Consider the following 22,252-nt stretch of genomic DNA (forward strand, 5'->3'; position numbering starts at 1 on the left):
TGGGGGAACTGCCCTCCTGGGACCCCCGGGTCTGATGGTTTGTCCCCTCCCAGCCAGGTCAGGGGAACTCATCACCTGCCCCACGAATTCCCGGCATGCTGTTCCTTTTTCTCCTCACCCGCCCCAGCATCTGGACGTGGCCACCCCCACAGCACCGGACGCCGGCCACACCCCCTCCCTGAGATGTGATGGAGGGACCCTACTATCTGGGGCACTTCTGTCCCGTGCATGACCCCAGGGCCACCTAGCCCAGGCACCCTTCAGTGAGCCCCGGGTGCTCCCAGCGACCTGTGGCTCAGGCCCCAGTGGCATCTCAACACCCATCCATGGAATCCTGGAACCTGTGTGTCACCTCATGCTGTGCCCACACTTCCTCCGACCACCTGCCCCCATGCGCACTTGTCATGAGCCCCCCATCCCCGCCCACGTAGCTCGACCTTTCCCTTCTTCCCCCGAACACCACTCCCAGCCCCAAACACACTCCCAGCCCCAAACACACTCCAGCCCCAAACACACTCCAGCCCCAAACACACTACACTATTGGTATGCCGTGACTTTACTAGAAGCCACAAGAGACGGCGGGAGGCGGTTCTGCCGCCCCAGAGCCCTGGCCCCACCCAGCCCACCCCGGGCCCACAGGGGTGGTGACTGGAGGCTGTCCTGTGCTGTCGGGCGAGGCTGGACCCTTCTGGGAAGGGGGAGGGGCACTGAGGGGTGCAGAGGCCCCACGAGGTCTCCGGCGTCCTCACTCCTGCCGGGCCTCCAAGCGGTCCAGCACCAGCGCTGCCTGGGTCTTGGCTTCCTGCAGGAGGCTGGAGATGTGCTGGCGGGTCTGCCAGACAAAGGCCAGGTGTCACCCCGCACCCGCAGCCCATCCCTGCCGGCCCGCAGTCCCTGCCACCTCTCTGCGCCCTCTGACCATGCTCCCTGGCCCGTCCTCTCTGGGGTGGTCTCGAGCCCCCCACCTGGGGAACCCCGATTCCTCTCATGTCTCTCTTGAGATGTAAGGACTGCCAGGCCCAGGCCCCCCACCCTCCTGTTTTTCCCACTTTAGCCACCACTGCAGAGGGTAAGGCTGTGTCCCCGCACCCATCCTTCAGTCCACAGCCACGTGGGCACGTGGTGGACAGCGACTTCCCTCAGAGGCCAAGCTCAGCCCCTGAAAAGGCCTTCATCCCGAGCTGGAAGGTCACTTTTTAAAGATTATTGCAAAATCACAGAGACAGACGAGTGGTGTCAGGGGCTATGGGCTGAGGAAAAGGGGTCTTACAATGGGGGGGGGCCTCCCTTTGGAGTGATGAGAATGTTCTGGAACTTGATAGAGGTGGTGGTCACACATGTGCAGAATGCGCTGAGTTGCACACTTTAAAATGGTGAACAGTATATTCCTCAAATTGACCTCAACAGCGATCACAACGAAATTTTCACAGAGGCTGAAGCTAAGATCGCATCATAGGTTGGTGACCGTTCTTTGAGATCGCGTGCGCCAGTGCTATGGTGCCGACCGTGGGGACCCCAGCCTTGGCGGCCCCCACAGGCAGGTGAGTGTGGAAGGCGGCTCAGGATGGCCCCATAGAGGGCATGGGGGCTCCACCGAGCAGCCCCCCAGCCTCTCCCAGCTGATGTGGCCTGGCCACCTGCCACCACAGAAACCCCAGAGAGGACAACGGCCACCACAGGAGGCCAGAGGAACATCTCCACAGGTGGACACTTCCCCCAGGCCCGCATCTTGGAACCACAGCCCTGAGGGCGACCTCCAGGTCCCGCCACGGGGCCCAGCCCCCACGCCCTCCCGCTCACCTGCTCCTTAAACGCGCTGTCGGTGACATCCTTCAGGTTGATGAGCACGTTGAAATATGCCCCAAACACGCCTGTCTCCAGGGCTTTGGCCGCCACCTGCAACAGGCGCCAGGCATGGGGCCGGCGGTCCGTTGACCCCGCAGATGGCAGGCCCGCTCTACCCACTCTGCTACACGGGGCCACGACTGGGGGCTCTCATGCCCCATCAGTAAAGATGGCAAACTGAGCGCCCCGGGGGTCCCCATGAGACACAGGGTTGGCCTGTCTGAGGAGGCTATGGGGCTCCACGCACAGCCGGGGGGGCTCTGGCCTGGCCCCTCCAGAAAACAGATGACAACCACAGCCAGAGCGGAGAAAATGAGGTCCCCTCGGCGCCTGGGTGGCTCAGTCGGTTAAGCATCCGACTTTGGCTCAGGTCACGATCTCACGGTTCGTGAGTTCGAGCCCCGCATTGGGCTCTGTGCTGACAGCTCGGGGCCTGGAGCCCGCTTCTGATTCTGCGTCTCCCTCCCCTCAGCTCCTCCCCTGCTCACACTCTGTCTCTCTCTGAAAATAAATAAAGATTTAAAAAATTTTTCTAAAAGAAAGAAAAAGAGGCCCCCTCGGGTCTGAGCAAGGCGTGGCCTGCTGGCCTGCCAGCTTCAGGCTCTGACTATGGCCAGCGCTCCTGAGTCCCATCCCTGCTTCCCACCTGCCAGCCACCAGGGGAGAGCAGGTCAGAGCACGGCCTAGGGATGAATCCAGAACCCAGAACCGCCGAGCCACTTGGCCCAGATGGCATATGGCTGCCCCCAAGGGGAGGAAGAGAGGCTTCTCCAAGGCCCCAGGACCACCGAAAACAGGTGTCTCTCTTGTAGAGACCCCACACACTGGAGCTCAGGACAGACTGTGGAAATCACAGAGCCCATTCTGATGCTCCCACACCCTGAGCCTTCCACGCACCGGCAGGGCACAGGGTGACCTGTGCACATCTGCGAGGGGGCTTAGGCATTTTCCAGAATAGCAGCCGTGAGAAGGAGGGAAGGGGAGAGGATGAGGCAGGGTAGGAGATGGGGTCCCCAGGACGGTCTGTGGGCTATGGTCAGGGGTGGACTCTGGAGATACATTAGACTTTCAGCCCCTCTGCCATGCAGGCTTAAATAAAATCCTTACTTCCCACTTTTAAAACAGGACGAACCAATGTGCTCTGCGGGCTAAGACCAGCCAGGACCCCATGGGAAGTGCTCCTGCCCGGGGCCTGGCTCAGTAAGTACCCAACGACCCTCCCCGCTGCTCCCCTACAATGGGAGGCTGAGTCCCAAGCACCTGCAGGTCGGACCGGCAGGCCAGGTTTCCACACTGTGCCAGCTCCTGCAGCGCGGGCCACAGCGAGGCCACCTTCTCTGCTAGCGCCAGGGGCACGGCCACCGCCTGCCTCAGCCCCTCCTGCAGGGCAGCCGCACGCCTAAAACCAAGGGGGTCCATGGTGAGAGCCCAGGGGCCGCCCGGACCCCACCCACGGCGCCCCCCCAGCACACAGAACCAGGGTGGGGCCAACAGGGAAGTCATTCCCCAATCACAACACAGCCCCAGCGGGTGGATTAAATGTCTCCGAGATCAAGGCACCTGGGTGTTCATGGCCCGGGGCGGCACTGCCCCACGACTCACCTGTCCCCGTCCTCAGGTGTGTCCTTGGGCAGCTTCGTTGCCTCCTGCCAGAACAGAACACACAAGCGAGTGGGGTGGGCAGTGGCCGTAGCCTGGGGCCACACGGAGAGTCTGGGCAGGTCAAGGGGCAGTGTCCACACCAGCACCCCCAGGGCTGGCATTTCTGCGGGCATGGATGCACCGGGAGCACTTCTGCCAGGTTCCAGGCACTCGGGGATTGGGGACGCCCTCAGGGACCAGGTGTCCCCTCACACAGCATGGACTCCAGTCACTGCTTGTGCGTTAACACAGGCAACTGGGAGCACCTGGGGGGTTCAGTAGGTTAAGTGTCCAACTTCAGCTCAGGTCATAATCTCGTGGTTCTTGGGTTCAAGTCCCGCATCGGGCTCTGTGCTGACAGGTCAGAGCCTGGAGCCTGCTTCGGATTCTGTGTCTCCCTCTCTCTCTGCCCCTCCCCTGCTGGCGCTCTGTCTCTGTCTCTCAAAAATAAATAAACATTAAAAAATTAAAATAAATTTTAAAAAAACACAGGCAACTGTACCACTCGAGTCTAGACCTCACGGGTGTGCCCCCCACCGGTACTGGCTCGGGCCCTCCTCCGGGACTGGCCACGCTCACCCTACGCCGGTGACTACGTCAGCTCCCCATCTGTGCACCCCCATCTGCCCAGGCCTCTCCCTCACACACCGAAATCCCACCCTGCCCACTGCAAGGGCCCAGGGCTTGAGGGCCTTGCCAGGTGGGGAATGTGCCTGTTGAAGACTTGGATAAATCTCCACCCAAAAGTCGACGCTTGTGTCAGCAGGCCTGATGGCAAGTGAGCCCTGGCCCCGCCCAGAACCCACCGAGTCACTGCCCAGTGTCTCCTGAGTCTCCCGGGGCTGCTTCCCCCCAGTCTCCACAGCAGTCCTCACACACGTGGGGCACTGACCCCGGCTGTCACCGTGAGGCCGCCAGGCTGGGTGCCCTGAGTCTCCACTGGGCCAATCGGGGCTGATGTCAGTGAAGCCTGTGCTTCACGCGGTCACATCTGTGTCCAGGCGAGGACACCACCCACTTGGAGTTAGGCTGACTGTGAACTTTGTTTTTAACCCCACCTGAAAATTACTTGCGCATTTGGCCCAAGACAAGAATGTCCCTTTTTTTTTCCCAGAACTCCACCTGCTTCCAGGGAGCGTGGCACACCGCTCTCGCTCTCGCGTGTGTGGCTTCCGACGGTGCGCTCTCTAAATCACACACCCTTGCTGATTATCTTTCTTTTCTTCCCTGCCTTCTGACTAGATTTTCATTTTTCTACCTCCCTCCCGTTGTTTTCTATTCATTCACCTTATTTCTAAATCGCTGGTGGCTAGCCCTAAATGTTTGTTTCTATATTTAAACGGATGCTTCTCCCTAACCGCCTCTCAGAGCACAGGAGTCTGGGAAGAACCAGGAAGAAGCCCAGCAAGCACGGCCAGGAGGCCCTGTGAACCGTGACCGGAAAGAACAAACGGCAGACTCCAAGCTCAGGGACGAAAACCCATGCAGCCTACAAGGCTCCCGGGCAGGAAGCAGCACGAGCAGCGCCGGAAGCAAACGGCCAGCGGCAAACCACAGAGCGAGTCCCAAGTGTGCGAGAAGGGCCTAGCCAGCGGGAAAGTGCCTTTCCTCTCCAGAAGGGACACAACACCGCCGTGAGAAATACAAGAAACGCTCTTGCCACACACATTGAGCAGCACACGCCAGGGCCGCTCCAGGAGACAAACCACGGGGTGACTACAAGTCCGACGGCGGGGGTCCCGGGGAGGAGCCCTCAGACCCCTCAGGCAGAGCCCCATCCGTGCAGCCCCGCAAGGGCCACTTGGCAGCGTCCTTCAAAGAAGCGCACCCACCTTGGGCAGCAAGTCCTTCTGCGAATCATTCCCACAGGCTGCCCACCGCCCCCAGTGACGGACGCCAGAGGTGTCCACAGCAACCGCCCGGGTGCCGACTAAAGGGCCTAAATCCCCCAGTGGGGCTGGCCAACCGCGCTGTGACCCAGACGTCTGCAGGATACAGACAGTCCCCAACTGACAAGGGTTCGGCTTAGGATTTTCGACTGTAAGCGGTGCCAAAGGATGTGCGTTCAGTAAACACGGTGCCTGGAGTTTCCACACGCCGTGTCACCCCGGGGCTGGGCGGCCACGCGGTCCCCGCACACCGACGACCGTTCTGGGCCCACACGGTCTGCCTGTCACTTCAGTACGGTATTCGGTCAACTACTCGAGACGTCCACCCTCCTTGTAAAACAGGCTGTGGGCCAGGCGGCTGTGCCCGTCCACAGGCTAACGGAAGTGTTCTGAGCACGTGTAAGGCAGACCAGCTAAGTGTGATGTGCGTAAGTTACATGCAACAAATGCATTTTCGCCTTACGCTGTTTCCAATCTATGATGGGCTTTTGGATGTGACCCCCTGGTAAGTTGGGGAAGATCTGTGCTGGCAGCGAGGGGTGTGGTCTCTATGTGCCAGACCAAGTTAGAAATGCAAGAGGCGAACTAAGAACACGTATGATGCCATTTGTGTAAGAAAGGAGAGAAAAAAAAGCTGCATCTACGAGAATATAGATAACCATCCCAGGACACATGCCCTAGAACTTGCACCTGTTTAGGGCGTGTGGGCAGGGGGAGGCAGGGCATCGGGTCTTCTCATCTGCTACTCTCCTGCCCTTGTGAATTCTGAACCCCTGAAGCTTTTACCTACTTTCAAAAGCAAACAAATGAAATTTAAACATAAAAACACAAATGGGAAAAGGAGATCTGTCTCTACACCTCCCTCCCAGAGGACATGAACTTGAGTTCCAGATGGTGACTTATTTAGATGAGACTCTGATTCTTCCCTGTCTACATACAGCCTTCACTCTGGGGGTGCACGGCATGCCCTGGAGGTCACCGGCAGTCATCAGAGCGCAGGCCCGCCTGTTCCCCAGACTGCCCTTCACCCCAGCTCTGCCCGCGAGGTGGCTCTGGGGCGGCTGGCAGCTGCGAGCTCATGCCTCTCCCGGGGCCTTCCACCAGGAACTGCTCTCAGACACAGATGCATGGCCAGGCTTTGGTCCTGGACTCCTCCGTCCTCTGCCCTGGGTTCTGAGCCCCTTCTCTGTCGCCCACCACCTGGCACACCAGCTGCCTCTTGCCCGTGAGCGAGCGGGTTCTGATCTGACCCGCCAGCTCTCCCTGTGGTCCTCTCTCTACCTTGTGGCTGAAACGTCTTCTCCAGTCTCTCTCGGACCATCGGTCACCGGCTCTTCTGGGATTTTCACTGCCCACCCTCCCTGTTTGACGCCTTCCTGCAGCGTCTGCGGGTCTGGGTGCCAACCCGACTGTAGGACTCAGGGGCGGCTGGGGGGCAGGTGCTGAGCCTGGACTGAACTTCCCACCCCACCCCGACGCCGCCGTGGATGTGAGCGTGGGGTCACGCCTGCGCCAAACCCTCAGAGCCCCTGAAGCAGCCTTTCACGCTCAAGGCGGGGTCTCCAACCTCCCCTGGTGCCCAGACACCGGAGCCTGCAACAGCCCCTCCCCCTCCTGCAAGTTGTCTGTGACCCCGCAGGAGCTTTCTCTCCCCAAGCGCGCCCCCCATCATGAGCTGACCCCCTCTCTGAGCACTCACCAGGTAGGCCTGGAAGGCCCGGGCATCCGCGTCCACCAGCGCGGTCAGCTCAGCGGAGGCCGCGTGGAAGGGCGGGATCAGGCGCCGCATGGTGGCATCCAGGTGTTCAAACTGGCGCCGCCCATAGGTCATCAGGCCGGCCATGGAGGCCAGCGCGGCACCCTAGGCGAGGCATGAGCCACGCGTGAGACTCGGGACCCCAGGCCAGGCGCCCCGGGCCCTGTCCTCGTCCCTCGCCCCTTGCCTCGCACTCACCATGGCTGCACTGGCCGCTGCCACCGAGCCACCCCCCGGGGCCGCCGAGCGGGCGCCAACCTCACGGACGAAGGCACACAGAGACTTGCTCACCAGGCCTCTGCTCAGGCCACTGTTGGGGACCAGGTACCTGTGGGGAAGGGTCGGCTCAGCAAAGCTCAGAGGAGGGGAGGGAAGAGCTAGGGGCAGGGACAGGGGATGTGTCCTCCGTCACGCAGGGCCAGGGATGGGGGATGGGGCTTTCGGGGACAGGGGAATGGAAGACAGGATCCAGGGTCACTACTGCCAGGCTGTGAGGGCAGGGCTGGCTCAGACCCTGATCCCTGACCCCAGGCCCCTCCCACCCCACCCCTCACCAACACAGGGGAGGGGGCACAGTCCCAGTTTGCAGAGTGGCCATGCCCACGCAGAAGCCCTCGTGAGGACACAGTGGGACCCTGTTGGGACCTCACTGTGTCCCCTCAACCAGCCTCCGGCCTCATGGCTGGCACGGGCACCCTGGCATTTGCCGATGGATGAGTGGCCAAGTGGAAGGCTCTGGAAGGACTGAGGCAGGTGTCTGCGGGGGTGAGGGCTGTGCTCACTCGATGATCCTCTCCTTGGGGTTGAAAGGGGATAGAGAGTCCAGGCCCAGCCGGTTCACCACCTGGAAAAAGGGCTGGTGATGAGGACCCACCTCAGCCCCCCACACATGAGGCAGGCTACTGAATAATGGGGTCCCACCTGAGTCCGCGATGGCACCCCTTGCTCCCATCTGCCTCTGTGGCGGGGGCCAGGCAGAGCTGGCTGCGTGCCCGCGTGCCAGGAGCTTGCTTACCACGGGCTCCTGGGAGAGCCCCCAGCCCAGAGCAGGGCCCACAGACCTCCTGACACACCCGCCCACACTTCTTATCCCACAGAGAAACTGAGGCTCAGAGAGAGGAAGCCCCTCATTCTAAGCCACATGCGTCCCACAGAAAACGCCACACGTGAGCCCGTCACTGAAAGGGGCCAACAAAACTGTCCCTTTGGGAAAGATTTTTAATTCTTTGGGTGTCACACACGGTGTCCTCACAACTTTTAAAGCCAGGAGCTTCCTGACTCACCTACACATAAGACTTGTTTTGTGAGGAAAAATAGATTTTACCTGAATTCAAAATAAAATTGGAATAATCTCCATTTAAGATCAGAATTCTTTTCACCAAAAAATATTCAAAAGACTTTATGGTGTATATGCCAGTGGCACATCCCGGTGCGTTCTTGAGCCAATGAGGCTGACACTTTCTACATAACTTGCTTTTTTTATCTTTTTTTTTTAATATGAAATTTATTGTCAGATTGGTTTCCATACAACACCCAGTGCTCATCTCAACAGATGCCCTCCTCAGTACCCTTCACCCACCTTCCCTCCCTCCCACCCCCCATCAACCCTCAGTTTGTTCTCAGTTTTTAAGGGTCTCTTATGTTTTGGCTCCCTCCCTCTCTAACCTTTTTTTTTTCCTTCCCCTCCCCCATGGACTTCTGTTAAGTCTCTCAGGATCCACATAAGAGTGAAAACATATGGTATCTGTCTTTCTCTGTATGACTTATTTCACTTAGCATAACACTCTCCAGTTCCATCCACGTTGCTACAAAAGGCCATATTTCTTTCTTTCTCATTGCCACATAGTATTCCATTGTGTATATAAACCACAACTTTATCCATTCGTCAGTTGATGGACATTTAGGCTCTTTCCATAATTTGGCTATTGTTGAGAGTGCTGCTATAAACATTGGGGTACAAGTGCCCCTATGCATCAGCACTCCTGTGTCCTTTGGCAAAACTTTCCACAAAACTAGAAAGTGAGAAATGCTTGAGAGAAACAAGCTAGCAAAGGGCGGGGGGAGGTCTCCCCGAGGACATGGAAATGGGTAAGAGGGACTCGAGGGGCATCTGGAGGGGTCAGTTGGCTGAGCGTCCAACTTCGGCTCACGTCATGATCTCTCAGCTTGTGAGTTCAAGCCCCACATCGGGCTCTGTGCTGTCAGAGTGGAGCCTGCTTTGGAGCCTCCGTCTCCCTCTCTCTCTGCCCATCCCCCATTAGCAATAGCCACCCCCCCCCCTTAAAATAAATAAACACTAAAAAAAGAAGGAGTGCCTCTTGGGAGCCCGCCAGACAGTCCTCAACAAGCAATAAGGCAAAGCTCTCCTGGCACACAAGACCTCAGAAAGACAAACAGAACTTTAAAAAGGAATTCACATGCCTGGCTAAGTGGGCAGAAAGTAAAGGAGCTCATTCGAGGCCAGAGATGACCAGAAAGGGAACCAGGCAGGCCTGCCGGCCCTGAAGCTGGGTGCCCCAGGGACATCTGAGAGCCTCTGGAAGCCGCTCATGAGCAAGGCAGGCGTCAAGTCCTGAGGAGTTGGGGGTCAGACTGGAGGCCCCTGAAAGGGGACATCTCCAGGGATGAGCGGGGGTTGGGGAGAAGTCCACTGAGGATGTCATCGGGATACTTTTCACACTCTGCCTTCCCTCTGGGGATGCAGGAAGATGCCTTCATGGGAATTCTAACCACAGGCCTCCCTGGTGGGGATGTGGGCGACGGTTCACAAAGAACTCTCTACATGTGGGGTCCCAAAGCTCCAAGCAAAAGACTGAATCTGGGGGGGCCCTGTGTGATCATGTCCCCAAGAACTTATGTAGGCAAATCCGGACTTTAACCCAGGTGTCCAAGAATTACCACAGATAAAGTTGCAAAGAACATGCACTCGTAATCAAAAATCACAAAACACACAAAGCAAGTCACTGTGAGAAAGTTCGCTGATATGGCAATGTGCAAATCAGACCTTCAAAGACTGCAGATATTAGAGCTTTCAGATAAAGAATAAAAAATAATGTGTTAAAAGATACAGGAGAGCATCGAACACATTGATAAGGAATAAATAAATGTGGGAGAGGTGAAAGCATTTTCTTACAGAAAAAGGGTAAATTAGAAAACCATTACTGGCTGCTAAAACCTATGGCTGGAATTTTAAGAGGAACAGGGTACTTACATATCCTTAAAGTACGTCCCACAGCGCGCTCACCACAAAAGGAAAAACGGAAACATTGCAGCGGATAACGGCACCTTGACCCCAGGACCCCAGGCCACAGGGAGATGATGGGCGCCTGACCCGGCACTCTGAGGACAGCACATCACATCTGCACTGCTCCCGCCGCCAGCATACAGCCACGGCAGTCATGAGACGTGGTACGAAACGGCTCCCTGTACTTTCAAAGTATGTCAAGGTCAATGAAGGGCAGGAGCACAAAGAATGGTTCAGGATTAAAGCCAATAAATGACTGTCATCCGGATTCCTCCATGGGTGGGAGCAGAAAGCACTGTAATAGGAATGACGGGGACATCGGTGTCGTGCGATGATGGTCTGCAGACTAGATACTACAATTGTATTAACGTTCAATTCCTGATTTTCCTCATTTTACTGAGGTTGTGTCAGGGAACGTCCTTGTTCTTAAGAAATGAAACCTGAAAACATTCTAGGTAAATAGTCTTTAACCTACTCTCAGGCGGTCCAAAAAAACACAACACGACTATGTGTGAATACAGAGAGAGAATAATAAAGCAAAGAGGGCAGATGCGAAATACAGGTGAAGTTGGAGTATGTAAGGGAGGTCCTGTCCTTGTGTCGTTCCCACATCTTTCCTGTGAGCAGGGAATTATAGCGACATAAAAATACACAAAATTTGTAACAGACCTGGCCATAAACTGTATCAGTACCTTAGAGGCTAGGTTTCGAGAAAACCACAGTGAACACAAAGGGAAGAAGTAGAAATAAAGTCAAGAAAAGACAGAAATATGCCACTGCAATGTGACCGGCATCCTGAAAGTAAAAGAACAAAATAACAGGATCAAAAGTATAACAGAGGAAAATATTCCTAAAACTAAGCAAGAATGGAATCTGTAAATCACAAGGAACATTAATCCAGAGAAGAAAATGATGTAGAATAATTGACCAAGACGTGTATGGCTTATTGAACTTTGAGGACAGAGAAGGAGTTCTGCAGGCATCACGGACAAAAACATGTCCCTGGAGATCGGGGAGATAACCAGGCAGTCTGAGACCTCCCCACGGGACATATAATTCCAGAAGATTGTAAAGATAGGTTTGCAATATTCTCAGGGAAAACAAGTGACTTGGGATTTTGGCTTTCCAACTGTCTTGCAAGAAAAAATTCACAGAAAGACATTGTCAAGCATGCCAGATCCCACAAGGAAAAGCACCATGAGTCTTGGTTTACAAAATCTGCTTGTGAGGGGTCAGGGACGGGGGGAAATCTCCTTGATTGTGAGATCCAGGCAACAAACAACAAACAGATAAGTAAGAAGAGAGATGACCTCATCTATGAATAGAGCGAAGGTTAAATATCTGTGGCTATTTAATACATGTGGACAGTTACAGAAGGTACATGTTATAGATTTGACAATGTAAAAATAGCAACATAACAATTTAGAGCACAGATGACCAGTTGCACAAGTGCACTAATATTCTGTCTTTCTTCACCAAACAAACATCAACAAACACTGTCTAACATTGATAAAGAGAGAAAGGATTAAGCATATTATTTAAACTTAATAATTTAACAACCTAGAACTAATAAATGAATTCAACAAGGAAGCAGGGTACAAAGTCAACAAGAAAAGTCAGTTGATTTCTATACACTAACAATGAGCGATCTTCAAAAGAACTTGCAAAAAACAATTCCATTTACAATAGCATCAAAAGAATAAATAAGTAGGAATTAATTAACTTAACCAAGGATGGTAAGGACTTGTACAAAAAAACTACAAAACATTGCTAAAAGATATTAAAGAAAGCATAAATAAATGGAAAGCCCCTGTTTCATGGATGGGAACACTTCCTATTGTTAAGATGCCCATACTCCCCAAAGCAATGCACAGAATCAGTGCAGTCCTTATCAGAACTCTAATGGTGCTTTTTGCAGACACAAAAAACCCATCCTGGTTATGATGGCTGCATAACATTATGATGTACTTAATATCACCAACTGTATACTTAAAGATGGTAAGATGCCAATTGTACGTTACGAGTACTTTACTACAAAAGAAAAAGTTGAGGGGCGCCTGGGTGGCTCATTCAGTTAAGCGTCTGATTCTTCATTTCGGCTCAGGTCATGATCTCACAGTTCGTGGTTCAAGTCTCGAGTCGGACCCTGTGCTGACAGCGTTAGAGCCTGCTTGAGATTCTCTCTCCCTCTCTCTCAAAATCAATAAATAACTTAAAAAAAAAGAAAAGAAAAATTGAAAAAAGTTTAACCACCAGAAGAACTCCCACTCCCACTAAAACTACTATAACTCAAAAAATTCAGGAAACAGAGAAGAAAGAAAGAGTGACTAGAAGCTAAGTAAGTTTTCTCACCTCCATAGAAGGCTGTCAGTGTAGTGATAGAACTGACAAATCAAATTATATATTTGAAAATTTGGATAACATTTTTAAACCCGATAAATCAAAAACAGAAAGTATATAAGTTATAAAGGTTAATCACCAGAATACCTAAAAAATAGACTCTTCCATAAAACTGGAAGCAACCACATCCAACACTCCCACATGCCTGAAAATGGGACAAGAGTCCAGACATATTTGCTGGATCAGGAAATGCAAAGGGATAAACTCAACTACGAAAAGACAAAGACTTTCAGAGTGTGTCAGAGCACTCGTGCTCATTGTGGAGAAATTCAAGTAAAGGTATCACTTGGGACAATGGCACCAGCTTCTAAATAACCTGGCGATGTTCGTGGGTGCATCCCGGAGTGCTGTGGGCACAGGGCTGACGCGGAAGCGAGGGCTCCCACCTTCGCCAGAGCGAGGCGCCCCCAGGACAGACACCAGAAGGCGTGGGGGGGAAGTGATGTGCATCCTCTCTGAGGAATTTTTACAAGACTGAATGTCTTCTCGGTCACAAAGAAAACTTCTGCAGTTTCTTTTCCCGAAATGATAACAGCATGATCTCATCTAAGCCCAGACACTAAAACAGCAGAAGAGGAGGGCGGGGCCCTGCCTCGCAGACAGGGCTCCAGGCCCGGTGCAGGTGCTTCCAGCACCCAGGCCTGCTCTGAGAGCATCAAGCTCGCTCCCATCCCCCACCAGCCCCTCGCTCGGGGAGCGCAGCCCACAGCCTGATGCGGTGCTCCTCCTCCAGGATGAAGAGATTCTCCTTCTTGCAGTAGAAGGCAGCGGCATCCAGAAGGGCCTTCAGAGGCACCAAGCCCACCAGCTGTGAGCCCACCACCGGAAGGCTCAGCTCCTGCAGAGGTCCAGCAGGGTCAACGCTCAGAGGAGCCAGACTCGAGACGTCCCGGGGACCTGCCCCGCTCAGCTGGAGGGACGTCACCCCAGCCACCAGGGGACGCCACCCCGCTCACCTGGAGGGGCTCTCGTGGCCAGCAGGGGATGCCCGCTCTGCTCACCTGGAGAGACTTCACCCCGGCCAGCGGGAGGACACCTGACCCACTCACCTAGAGGGGCCCCCACGGCCAGCAGGGGACACGCGTCCTGCTCACCTGGGCCTCTCTGCAGGTCTCCTCATAGACCGTATGCAGTGCGGTGACCTCAAAGTCCAGGAGGTTTGTGGACACTTGGGCCAGGTTCTTCTCATCCAAGTACCAGCCAATGCCCTGAACCTTTTTCCAGGCGTCCTGCTACAAAGAAACGACTTTCCCAGCACAGGCCCCTGCCTGTCCTCCTCTGGAACCCTGTGCTGAAAACCACTTGTACCTGCACTCCCTGCTGGTTGGAGGGCTCCCTTCCTCCACTGATACCATGGCTTACAAACTGTGTAGTGTGGACTGGGTGTGAGGACTGTGGTGAGGACTGTGTGGGGAGGACTGTGACGCTGAGAACTGTGTGGTGAGAACTGTGTGGTGTGGAACCGTGTGGTGAGAACTGTGTGGTGTGGACCGTGTGGTGAGAACTGTGTGGTGAGGACTGTGTGGGGAGGACCGTATGGTGTGGACTTTGTGGTGTGGACCGTGTGGTGAGGACCGTGTGGTGAGGACTGTGTGGGGAGGACCGTATGGTGTGGACTGTGTGGTGAGGACCGTGTGGTGAGGACCGTGTGGTGTGGACCGTGTGGTGAGGACGCGTGTGGGGAGGACCGTGTGGGGAGGACCGTGTGGGGAGGACCGTGTGGGAGGACTGTGTGATGAGGACCGTGTGGTGTGGACTGTATGGGTGAGGACTGTGTGATGAGGACTGTGTGGTGAGAAACTGTGTGGTGTGGACTGTGTGGTGAGGACTATGTGGTGAGGACCGTGTGTGTGTACTGTGTGGTGTGGACTGTGTGGTTGGACCGTGTGGTGTGGACTGTGGTGAGGACCGTGTGGTGTGGACTGTGTGGTGAGAACTGTGTGGTGTGGACCGTGTGGTGAGAACTGTGTGTGTGGGACCGTGTGGTGAGAACTGTGTTTGAGGTCTCTACCACGTGCTGGGGACCTGCCTGGGGTCACCCCCACCCAACCCCTAACTCCTGTGTTTAGTCCCTTCCTGCCATCCCACCCTCACCCCAGAGGACTGGCTCTCTGCTCCTCGCTTCTTGGGTGGCACCTAAGAAGGACCTTTGACCTCTGAATTCAGCAGGAGAAGAAAGAAGGATTTGGGGTTTGCTGTGTGTGTTGTGCTTCCGTACTGCAGTCTGCGGGCTGGGAAGCTGGGCTCCTGGGGCCTCAGCTGTCTGGTGGGACCCAGGTCTCTGGAGGTTAGGGGCTGACAAGCAAGCAGGATGTCATCCTCCACCTCCTTCACCAAGGGTCTCTGTGTCTGTGTGTCCAACTCACACTTTCTGCTAGATCAAAGCTCAAACTAGGAGACAGTTGCTGTGGCAGACATTGAGGGTCAGGACACCTGGGACACCTGGAGGTATGCGGGGACACCTGAATTACCTGGCGCACCTGGGGGTAGCTGGGGCACCTGCAGGACCTGGGAGTACCTATGGATCTTGAAGGCATGTGGGGGTACCTGGGAGTACCTGGGACACCTAGAGGCCTGTGGGGGCACCTGGGGCTCAGAAGCGTCTCTTCTCCTACTAGAATGCTGCAATATTTTAACAATAGCTATACCCCTGACTGATCCCATGGAAATGTCTTTAAGGCAAGTGTTCCCAACTTCAAACACTGGAACCTCCGCCTGCCCCGTCCCACTTGTTGGGGACACCAAGGCTGGGCTCCCAGCAGGTCCATGCCACGGCACCACCCTACCCTGGCTCTCTCCCAGGAGCCCCCTCAGGATTCCCCGGGGACGGTGCTGGGCCTCTGTGGGGACAGCAGGCTGCTCACCTTGTCCTTCCCGCGCCCTTGCTCCGGAGGTTGAGGGCGATGCGGTGGGCCTGCTCCTTGGTGCTGAGCAGGTTGATGTTGAACGCAATGAGGAACTTCCGTGCCCCTGTGACAGTGGCTCCCAGCTGGGACGAAGGAGCTGGGACCGAAGTCAGGCACCAACTCGGCCTGCTTGAGCTGTGGGAAGACTCTGCCTAGGCTGGGGTGTCCCCCACGGGAGGGGCGCCCCGCCAGGGTCGAGGAAGGGGAAGGAGGAGGGGAATCATCCCTGCCCACCCTGGAGAGGAGACACGCACCTTCTCAGGGAGGGCCTCATACTCCCCGGCCCGGATGGCTGGGAGGGTCCGACGACCGGCCGTCTGCGCCGCCTCCCATAGAGGGTACACTGTGAGGGAGACTGGCTGGTCAGGCTCCCAGCCAGGGGCAGCCCAGAACCCCCACTTCCAGAGGAGAAATGAGGTGGGCCGCTCCTGCCAGCCTCAGCCCGGAAGACCAACCTCCCTCGGTTCCCATCTCTTTGTGCCTCATGGGTGTGAGTGCTCACTGATGGACACTCGGTTTGGGCCAAGACCCTCCCTGCTGCTCCCACTGCACAGATGTCCCCCCAAAAAAACCATCACAGAGATTATAAGAGAAGTAGATGTGCGGGATGGATGTTCACGTTTCTTTCTAAAATGTATTTTCATTGTACCATAAGTATGACCACAAAGTAAGAATCATAAGGAAAGGAAAACAAAAGTCACCAAAACTCCCAAGATCCACACCACAACTGTGACAGCACGGAGCGCACTGGCCCATATCTGCATGGGGTTGGATTTGGGGCCCTGCGCTCCCGCGTCCATCTGCCCATTGGACACGGTCTGCAGACCTGTGCTGGGCCTGCACTCTGTTTCCGACTCATCTACACTTGTTCTAGGTTAATTTCTTGTTTTGTTTTGTTTTTCCTCTAGAGTTCTATTTCTATTCTTGTATTCAGAATAACCGTATCCATTACCTCCTGTGTTTACTTCAACTGCACTATACTTGGATGTAGGTGTACCTGGAAAAGTCAGAGTACATCAAGCGACAAGAGTTTTGAAAATTACAATTAATGTTTCAGAAGAAATCCAGCCAGGTTTGCATGTTCTTCATCTTTACATTAAAAGGAGGAAAAAAGCCGGGATTCTTGGGTGGCTCAGTCAGTTGAGCGTCTGACTTCAGCTCAGGTCATGCTCTCACTGTTTGTGAGTTTCATCCCTGCGTCAGGCTTGTGCACTGACAGCGTGGAGCCTGCTTGGGATTCTTTCTTCCTCTCTCTCTGCCCCTCCCCTGCTTGCTGTCTCTCTCTCTCTCTCTCTCTCTCTCTCTCTCTCTCTCTCTCTGTCTCTCTCTCAAAATAAATACATAATAAACTTAAAAAAGATGGAAAAAAGCCATCCTAGCCATGCTTCACAATTTTAAATTTTAATGTTTATTTATTTTTGAGAGAGAGACACAGAGAGAGCACAAGCAGGTGAGGAGCACAGAGAGGGAGACACAGAATCCGAACCAGGCTCCAGGCTCTGTGCTGACAGCGCAGAGCCCGATACAGGGCTGGAACCCATGAACTGTGAGATCATGACCTGAGCTGATGTTGGATGCTCAACCCACTGAGCCACCCAGGCGCCCCAGCCATGCTTCACATTTAATCAGATTCTTCTATATCAATGCATAAAAGGTTTGGAACAAGTCGTTCTTGACGAGAAATAGTTCATATTAGAAAAAATTAGAATAAGAGCTAACGTTCGATTTTCTAGGTTCAGAATGTCTGAGAAAGCATTTTCAACTACAAAAGTTTATTTAACAAAAAAGTTCAATATGAAAATGCGCGATCTGATTTTTACATTGTAGGAAAACAGGTGCCATAGAGAGGGGGTGTGTGGAAGCCGCTGGTTTCTTCCCTTGAGCACACCCACTGTTTATGCTCGTTCCAAGGCTCCTAACACGATGACATGACTTTCTGGAATTACCGCCATTCTAATGTCGTTCTGTCGCCCACTAGTTGCCATCACCACACATTCATCTATCACAAGATTCATGAAGGGATCAACCCCCCCACAGTTTCCTTGGGAGTGTCTGCCACCGTTTAATTTCAATATAATTTCTTGTCCATAAATTTTTCCAGCCCGGTGGGGGGAGCTTTGCTCATGGCATCTACTTGGTGAGCTCAGACATGCCACTCAAAGACTTGGGTGAGTTCCCCAAAGTGAGACAATTCTATTAGCAAGCCCGGACTGGACTTCACAAACAGCTAAGCAGTGTCCGCTGCCGGGCAGCACGTGAGGGCCACTGGCTCCCTGACCCCGGGTGCACTTGGTCATGGTTTCTATTTGTGTTTATCTCATTATGGAAGAAGCAGGACATTTCCCTGTAGGTCAGTTTGCAGATTTTTTTTTGTGTTAAACTGCATTTTTAAGGAGCTAAGAACAGAGAACCATGAGGGTACTGAAGTTCAGTGAGGGACCAGCAGGGGGAACCCCAGACATGGGCACTCACCCGGCACACCCAGTTCCTCCGCCAGTCGCTGGCCAAAGGCCTGGGCACAGAGCACACACTCATCCATGGTGACGCCCTCACCGGGATGAAGGGGCACACATCCAGGGCTCCCATCCGAGGGTGCTCCCCTGCAGAGAGACGGGGGCTGAGGAAGGGGAGGCCAGGGGTGGGTGGCTCCTGGACCCCGCACTTTCTGCCCCCAACCTGCCCTCCATCCACACACCCAGCTTGTCACGCTGCCCCACAGGGAAGCAGCATCTTTGTGTAAACCCCTCCCTCTCCTAAAAGCCACAAAGGTCACTGCCCGGGGCTGCCAGGCTGAGCATTCAGAGTCCTGCCTGGCTGGTCTTGCCGCCCAGCCCTCCCTGCCACCCCCCGGCCCTGGGCAGCTAGCAGAGCGTCCTTTTTCAAAACCAGAACCCCCCACTGTGGTCAGACAAGCTATGGTCAGCAGCCCCCCAAGATGATGAGCCCCCTCACACCGCCACGTTCCCCCACCCCCCTCAGGGAGCTCCTGGCTTTGAGATAAGCTTTCTAACTTTACCAGTGGGATCAACCTGTGGATTCCTTCAAGTGGGGCCTCACCTCCCCCCACTGTGAGTGGCCAGAGACCCTGCCCTTTTGACCAGCTCCCTGTGTCCACCAACCTTTGACCCTGCCTGCCACAGTAAATGTGTTTGCTTTTGCAGGCTGTTGACAGGGCCGGTTTCCGAGTCTTTGCCTCCCTGCCCCCCAAGGCCCCTAGGCCTGAACAGAATGCCACAGTCTCACCGCCACTCATGCACAGGGAACCCCCAAAACATGGTGGAGGTGCCACGGACCTTTGCCCGGCACAACACATTCTGTGTCCCAGGGGTCCCCCAAGGGTAAGCTCACAGGCCATTAGGCCCCTATGCCCTGAGCCAAACCCTGTGGGTGAGGACAGACAGCCTGGTGCTCTGGCCCCTCACCTTTGTGCTGGCTCATGTCGATGAGCCGGAAGGCAGCCCGCGCAGCATTGAGGGCCCCCTCCACCACGTCCTTGGGTTGCCCTACAAAGGTGTAGACGGTGCGGTTGGTGGAGGGGCCCGCATCCACATCTAGCAGCACACAGCCCGGGGTCTGTGCCACGGCTCGGGAGATGGCGTCAATCACCTGGGGATGAAAGTCCGACACTGTGCCTCGGTTTCCCCACTTGGAAGAGGGAACAGGAGCTTCAGAGGTGGGCATGACTTTCCTGCCACCCCAACCACCACCCAAACATGGGCCTAAGGAGCTGGTGCCGAGCATTTGGGAATTCCTCAAAGAGTACAAGCCCAGAGAGGCCTACCACCGAGCTATGGTTGCCAAGAAGGGGGCAACAGGCGGCACCCTCCAAGAGAAACCGAGGCAGGAGTCAGAATCCGGATAGAGGGCTTGCTGGGGCTCCAGAAGGTGACCTATAGGCCAAGGTCACAGAGGTCAGGGCCCTAGCTTCCCCAAGGCAGCCCCTAGTGGGAGCATTTGCACTAGGGGAGGGCCATGAACGGCCCAGAAACCTTCTGAGGCAGCAGGACAGCCCAGTGGTTGGGAGCAGGGGCTCAGGGCCTAAATTGTTCCGTGGCCCTCAGTGGCCTGCACCAACTCTCTGTGCCTCAGTTTCCTCATGGCTGACATGGGGATAATGTCAGAGCCCACCTGATAAGGTTTGGAGACCTTCCAACTTCCCTGTGATGCAGACCCAGGTCCAGGACCCCTGCCTGACTGCCCATCCCACAGTCTCCTCCTCACCCGTCAGCCACTTCTCAGTCCCAGTGCTCATGGGACCCATCCCTGTGGGGCTGACAAGAAGTGGTTCTGTTTCGGGAACCAAGCACACCCCTTTCTCCTTGCCCCGGGCCACTTGCTTAGCGCCCCCCCCGCCCCCCGGCACCTCACCTCCTGCTTGTTCCCCTCGGAGAAGTTGGGAACACATTCCACCAGCTGGGACATGGTCTGGGCCTCGATCCCGGTACTCCTCTCACAGGGCAGACCGAGGGAAGGAGGGACGGTGCTCTGCAGTGCCTGGCAGGGCCTTTATCCACCTGGCGGGGCCCTCCCATGGGGGCCGGGCTGCTTATTAACCACAGGCTGTGGTCCCTGTGCAAACGCAGAGCGGCTGGGAAGGGAGCAGGACCCCTGTGAGCCAGACAATGGAAGGGGAGGGATCCCCATACCCAGCCAAGAGCAGGACCTCAGCAGGGGTGGGGAGTAAATCCTCTCCAGGCAGTGGACTCAGGCCAGTCCAGGCTCCAATCCCAGCTTGTCCCGGCGCTCCTGAGGACTGTCTGTGTGGTCCTCCGTGTGAGCCTCCACGCGACCCTCCACGTGGCCCTCCAGGGGACCCTCCGTTTGATCCTCTAAGTGACCTTCCACGTGACCCTCCACGCGACCCTCCATGTGACCCTTCAGGTGACCCTCCATTTCATCCTCTAAGCGACCTTTTGCGTGATCCTCCACGTGGCCCTCCAGGTGACCCTTCACGCGACCCTCCATGTGGCCCTCCAGGCGACCTACTGAGCCCCGATTGCTTCATGTCAACTCGTGAGCCTCAGGCAGCAAGCAGATGAGAGGGATCGTGTGTGAGACGCCACCGGTGGACGAGGCTCTTGGTGGAGGGCAGCTCAGCCTGGCCAGGCAGGAGAAGGGCAGCGAGAGATCGAGTGTGTGCACATGTGTGGATGCCCTTGGGGAGCGAGTGCTCACGACGAAGTTCCGGCTCTCCCGGCCGCTGGCTGCTGTCCCCCGAGGCCAGAGGCTCCCCACAAAGAAGTGATGTGCTCAGGCCAGCAGCCAGGGCCCTGCACCCAGAGGGCCCAGCTGGAGTCGGTGCCGTCTCGAGTGGGGTGGGCACTTCCAGTCTGCAAAGCCACCTCTCGTGGCCACTCCAGCAGTGTACAGATACCTCAAACCTGAGGTTCACCTCTGCCCCGCCTCTCAGGGCACTCTCAATCCCCCTGCAGGGACCCCCCAAAGGCAGACCATACCCCATCTGCCTTCTTCCCAGGCACAGGCACCCACACAGCCGTGGCAGTGCAGGGTAGCCACAGGGCCCAGGTGAGGAGATGCCCAGATCTCGTGGATCCCCAGCTGTGTGGGCTTCGGGACCCCACCTCTCCAGCGTCAGCCCTGATGCAGCCAGGCGAGCCCAGAGACCCCGGAGGCTGGGGGCGGGCCAGGCCATCTCCAGCCACGACTCCCCCGTGTGGACGCAGACGATGGTTGCTCCACTCCTGGGTCCAGCACGGTCACAGGGGAGCCCCAGCAGCACCCGGCAGACAGCAAAGACCCAATAGAAACATTCCTCCGAACCCGGCTCCTAACGCCAAGGCTCACCCAGAGAGAGCCTGCATCCCAGAAGTGCCCACCACCAGTCCCTCCTCCAACAGCCCAGGTGCCAGACCTGTGTGTGCCCTGCAGAGACCCCCGAAGTCAGAGAGTCCCTCAGCTGGGCGTCGGCGTCCCGTGGCTGGAAGGGGAGGATGGCGTCAGTTGTGGACTGAATTGTGCCCACCCCCAAAATCATAGGTAGAAGCCCCGACTCCCCAGCACCTCAGAATTAGCTGTATTTGGAGACAGGGTCTTGAAAGAGGTAATAAAGCTAAAATTATGTCTGTCATAGGGTGACCCTAATCCCCTCTGACCGCTGTCCTGAAGAGGAAGTCAGGACACAGACATGCAACGGGACAAGCATGTGAGGACCCAGGGAGAAGGCTGCACCCACACGGCCAGGAAAGGCCTCAGGAGGGACCAGCCCTGCCACCACCTGGACCTCAGGTGTCCAGCCTCCAGCACGAGGAGGAAATAAATGTGTGTTGTCCGAACGCCCCTGGTCTGTGGTGCTCGTTACCCAAGTTGCCCAAGCCGCGCCCTAAGGTGCTGGACACCTGGGACACCGGAGGCTGTGAGGACCGAGGGACGGTCCTCACACCGCCAGCAGAGAAGTGACCAGAGACCCTCTACTCACAGCCAAGGCCAGGAAGGTGCCAGCACCAGGCCCTGGTCCTCACGTGGGCCCAGAAGGTCACCTGTCCTCAAGACCCCAGGAGAGACAGGGAACTGATGGCTCCAGCAGGGGTCAGGGGGTGGGGTACATCAAATC

The 22,252-nt window shown here is 55.7% G+C and overlaps 1 protein-coding gene and 1 pseudogene across 1 annotated transcript; both read right to left on the reverse strand.

Moving 5' to 3' along the window:
- Nucleotides 1-540: 540 nt before the first annotated feature.
- Nucleotides 541-18,277, reverse strand: FTCD (formimidoyltransferase cyclodeaminase). The gene is made up of 12 exons (XM_030330227.1): nt 18,154-18,277; nt 15,936-16,024; nt 15,640-15,816; nt 13,870-14,007; nt 13,482-13,613; nt 7,914-7,975; nt 7,330-7,459; nt 7,075-7,236; nt 3,448-3,491; nt 3,106-3,244; nt 1,801-1,896; nt 541-832 (listed from the first exon to the last, which is right to left on the reverse strand). Exons 1-12 carry the CDS (start codon nt 18,218-18,220, stop codon nt 746-748), a joined length of 1,323 nt encoding a protein of 440 aa, XP_030186087.1. The 5' UTR covers nt 18,221-18,277; the 3' UTR covers nt 541-745.
- Nucleotides 17,523-17,806, reverse strand: LOC115523932 (annotated as a pseudogene).
- Nucleotides 18,278-22,252: the final 3,975 nt, after the last annotated feature.

The sequence above is a fragment of the Lynx canadensis genome, chromosome C2 (assembly GCF_007474595.2).
Source record: "Lynx canadensis isolate LIC74 chromosome C2, mLynCan4.pri.v2, whole genome shotgun sequence".
Lineage (NCBI taxonomy): Eukaryota > Metazoa > Chordata > Mammalia > Carnivora > Felidae > Lynx > Lynx canadensis.

Excerpts from the sequence above, each read along its gene's own strand:
- FTCD (XM_030330227.1), bottom strand. The coding sequence starts at position 18,220 with ATGGATGAGTGTGTGCTCTGTGCCCAGGCCTTTGGCCAGCGACTGGCG. Across the intron at positions 16,025-18,153 it reads GGAGGAACTGGGTGTGCCGG|TGTACCCTCTATGGGAGGCG; the intron begins GTGAGTGCCCAT and ends TCTCCCTCACAG. Across the intron at positions 15,817-15,935 it reads ATGAGGCCCTCCCTGAGAAG|CTCAAGCAGGCCGAGTTGGT; the intron begins GTGCGTGTCTCC and ends GTCTTCCCACAG.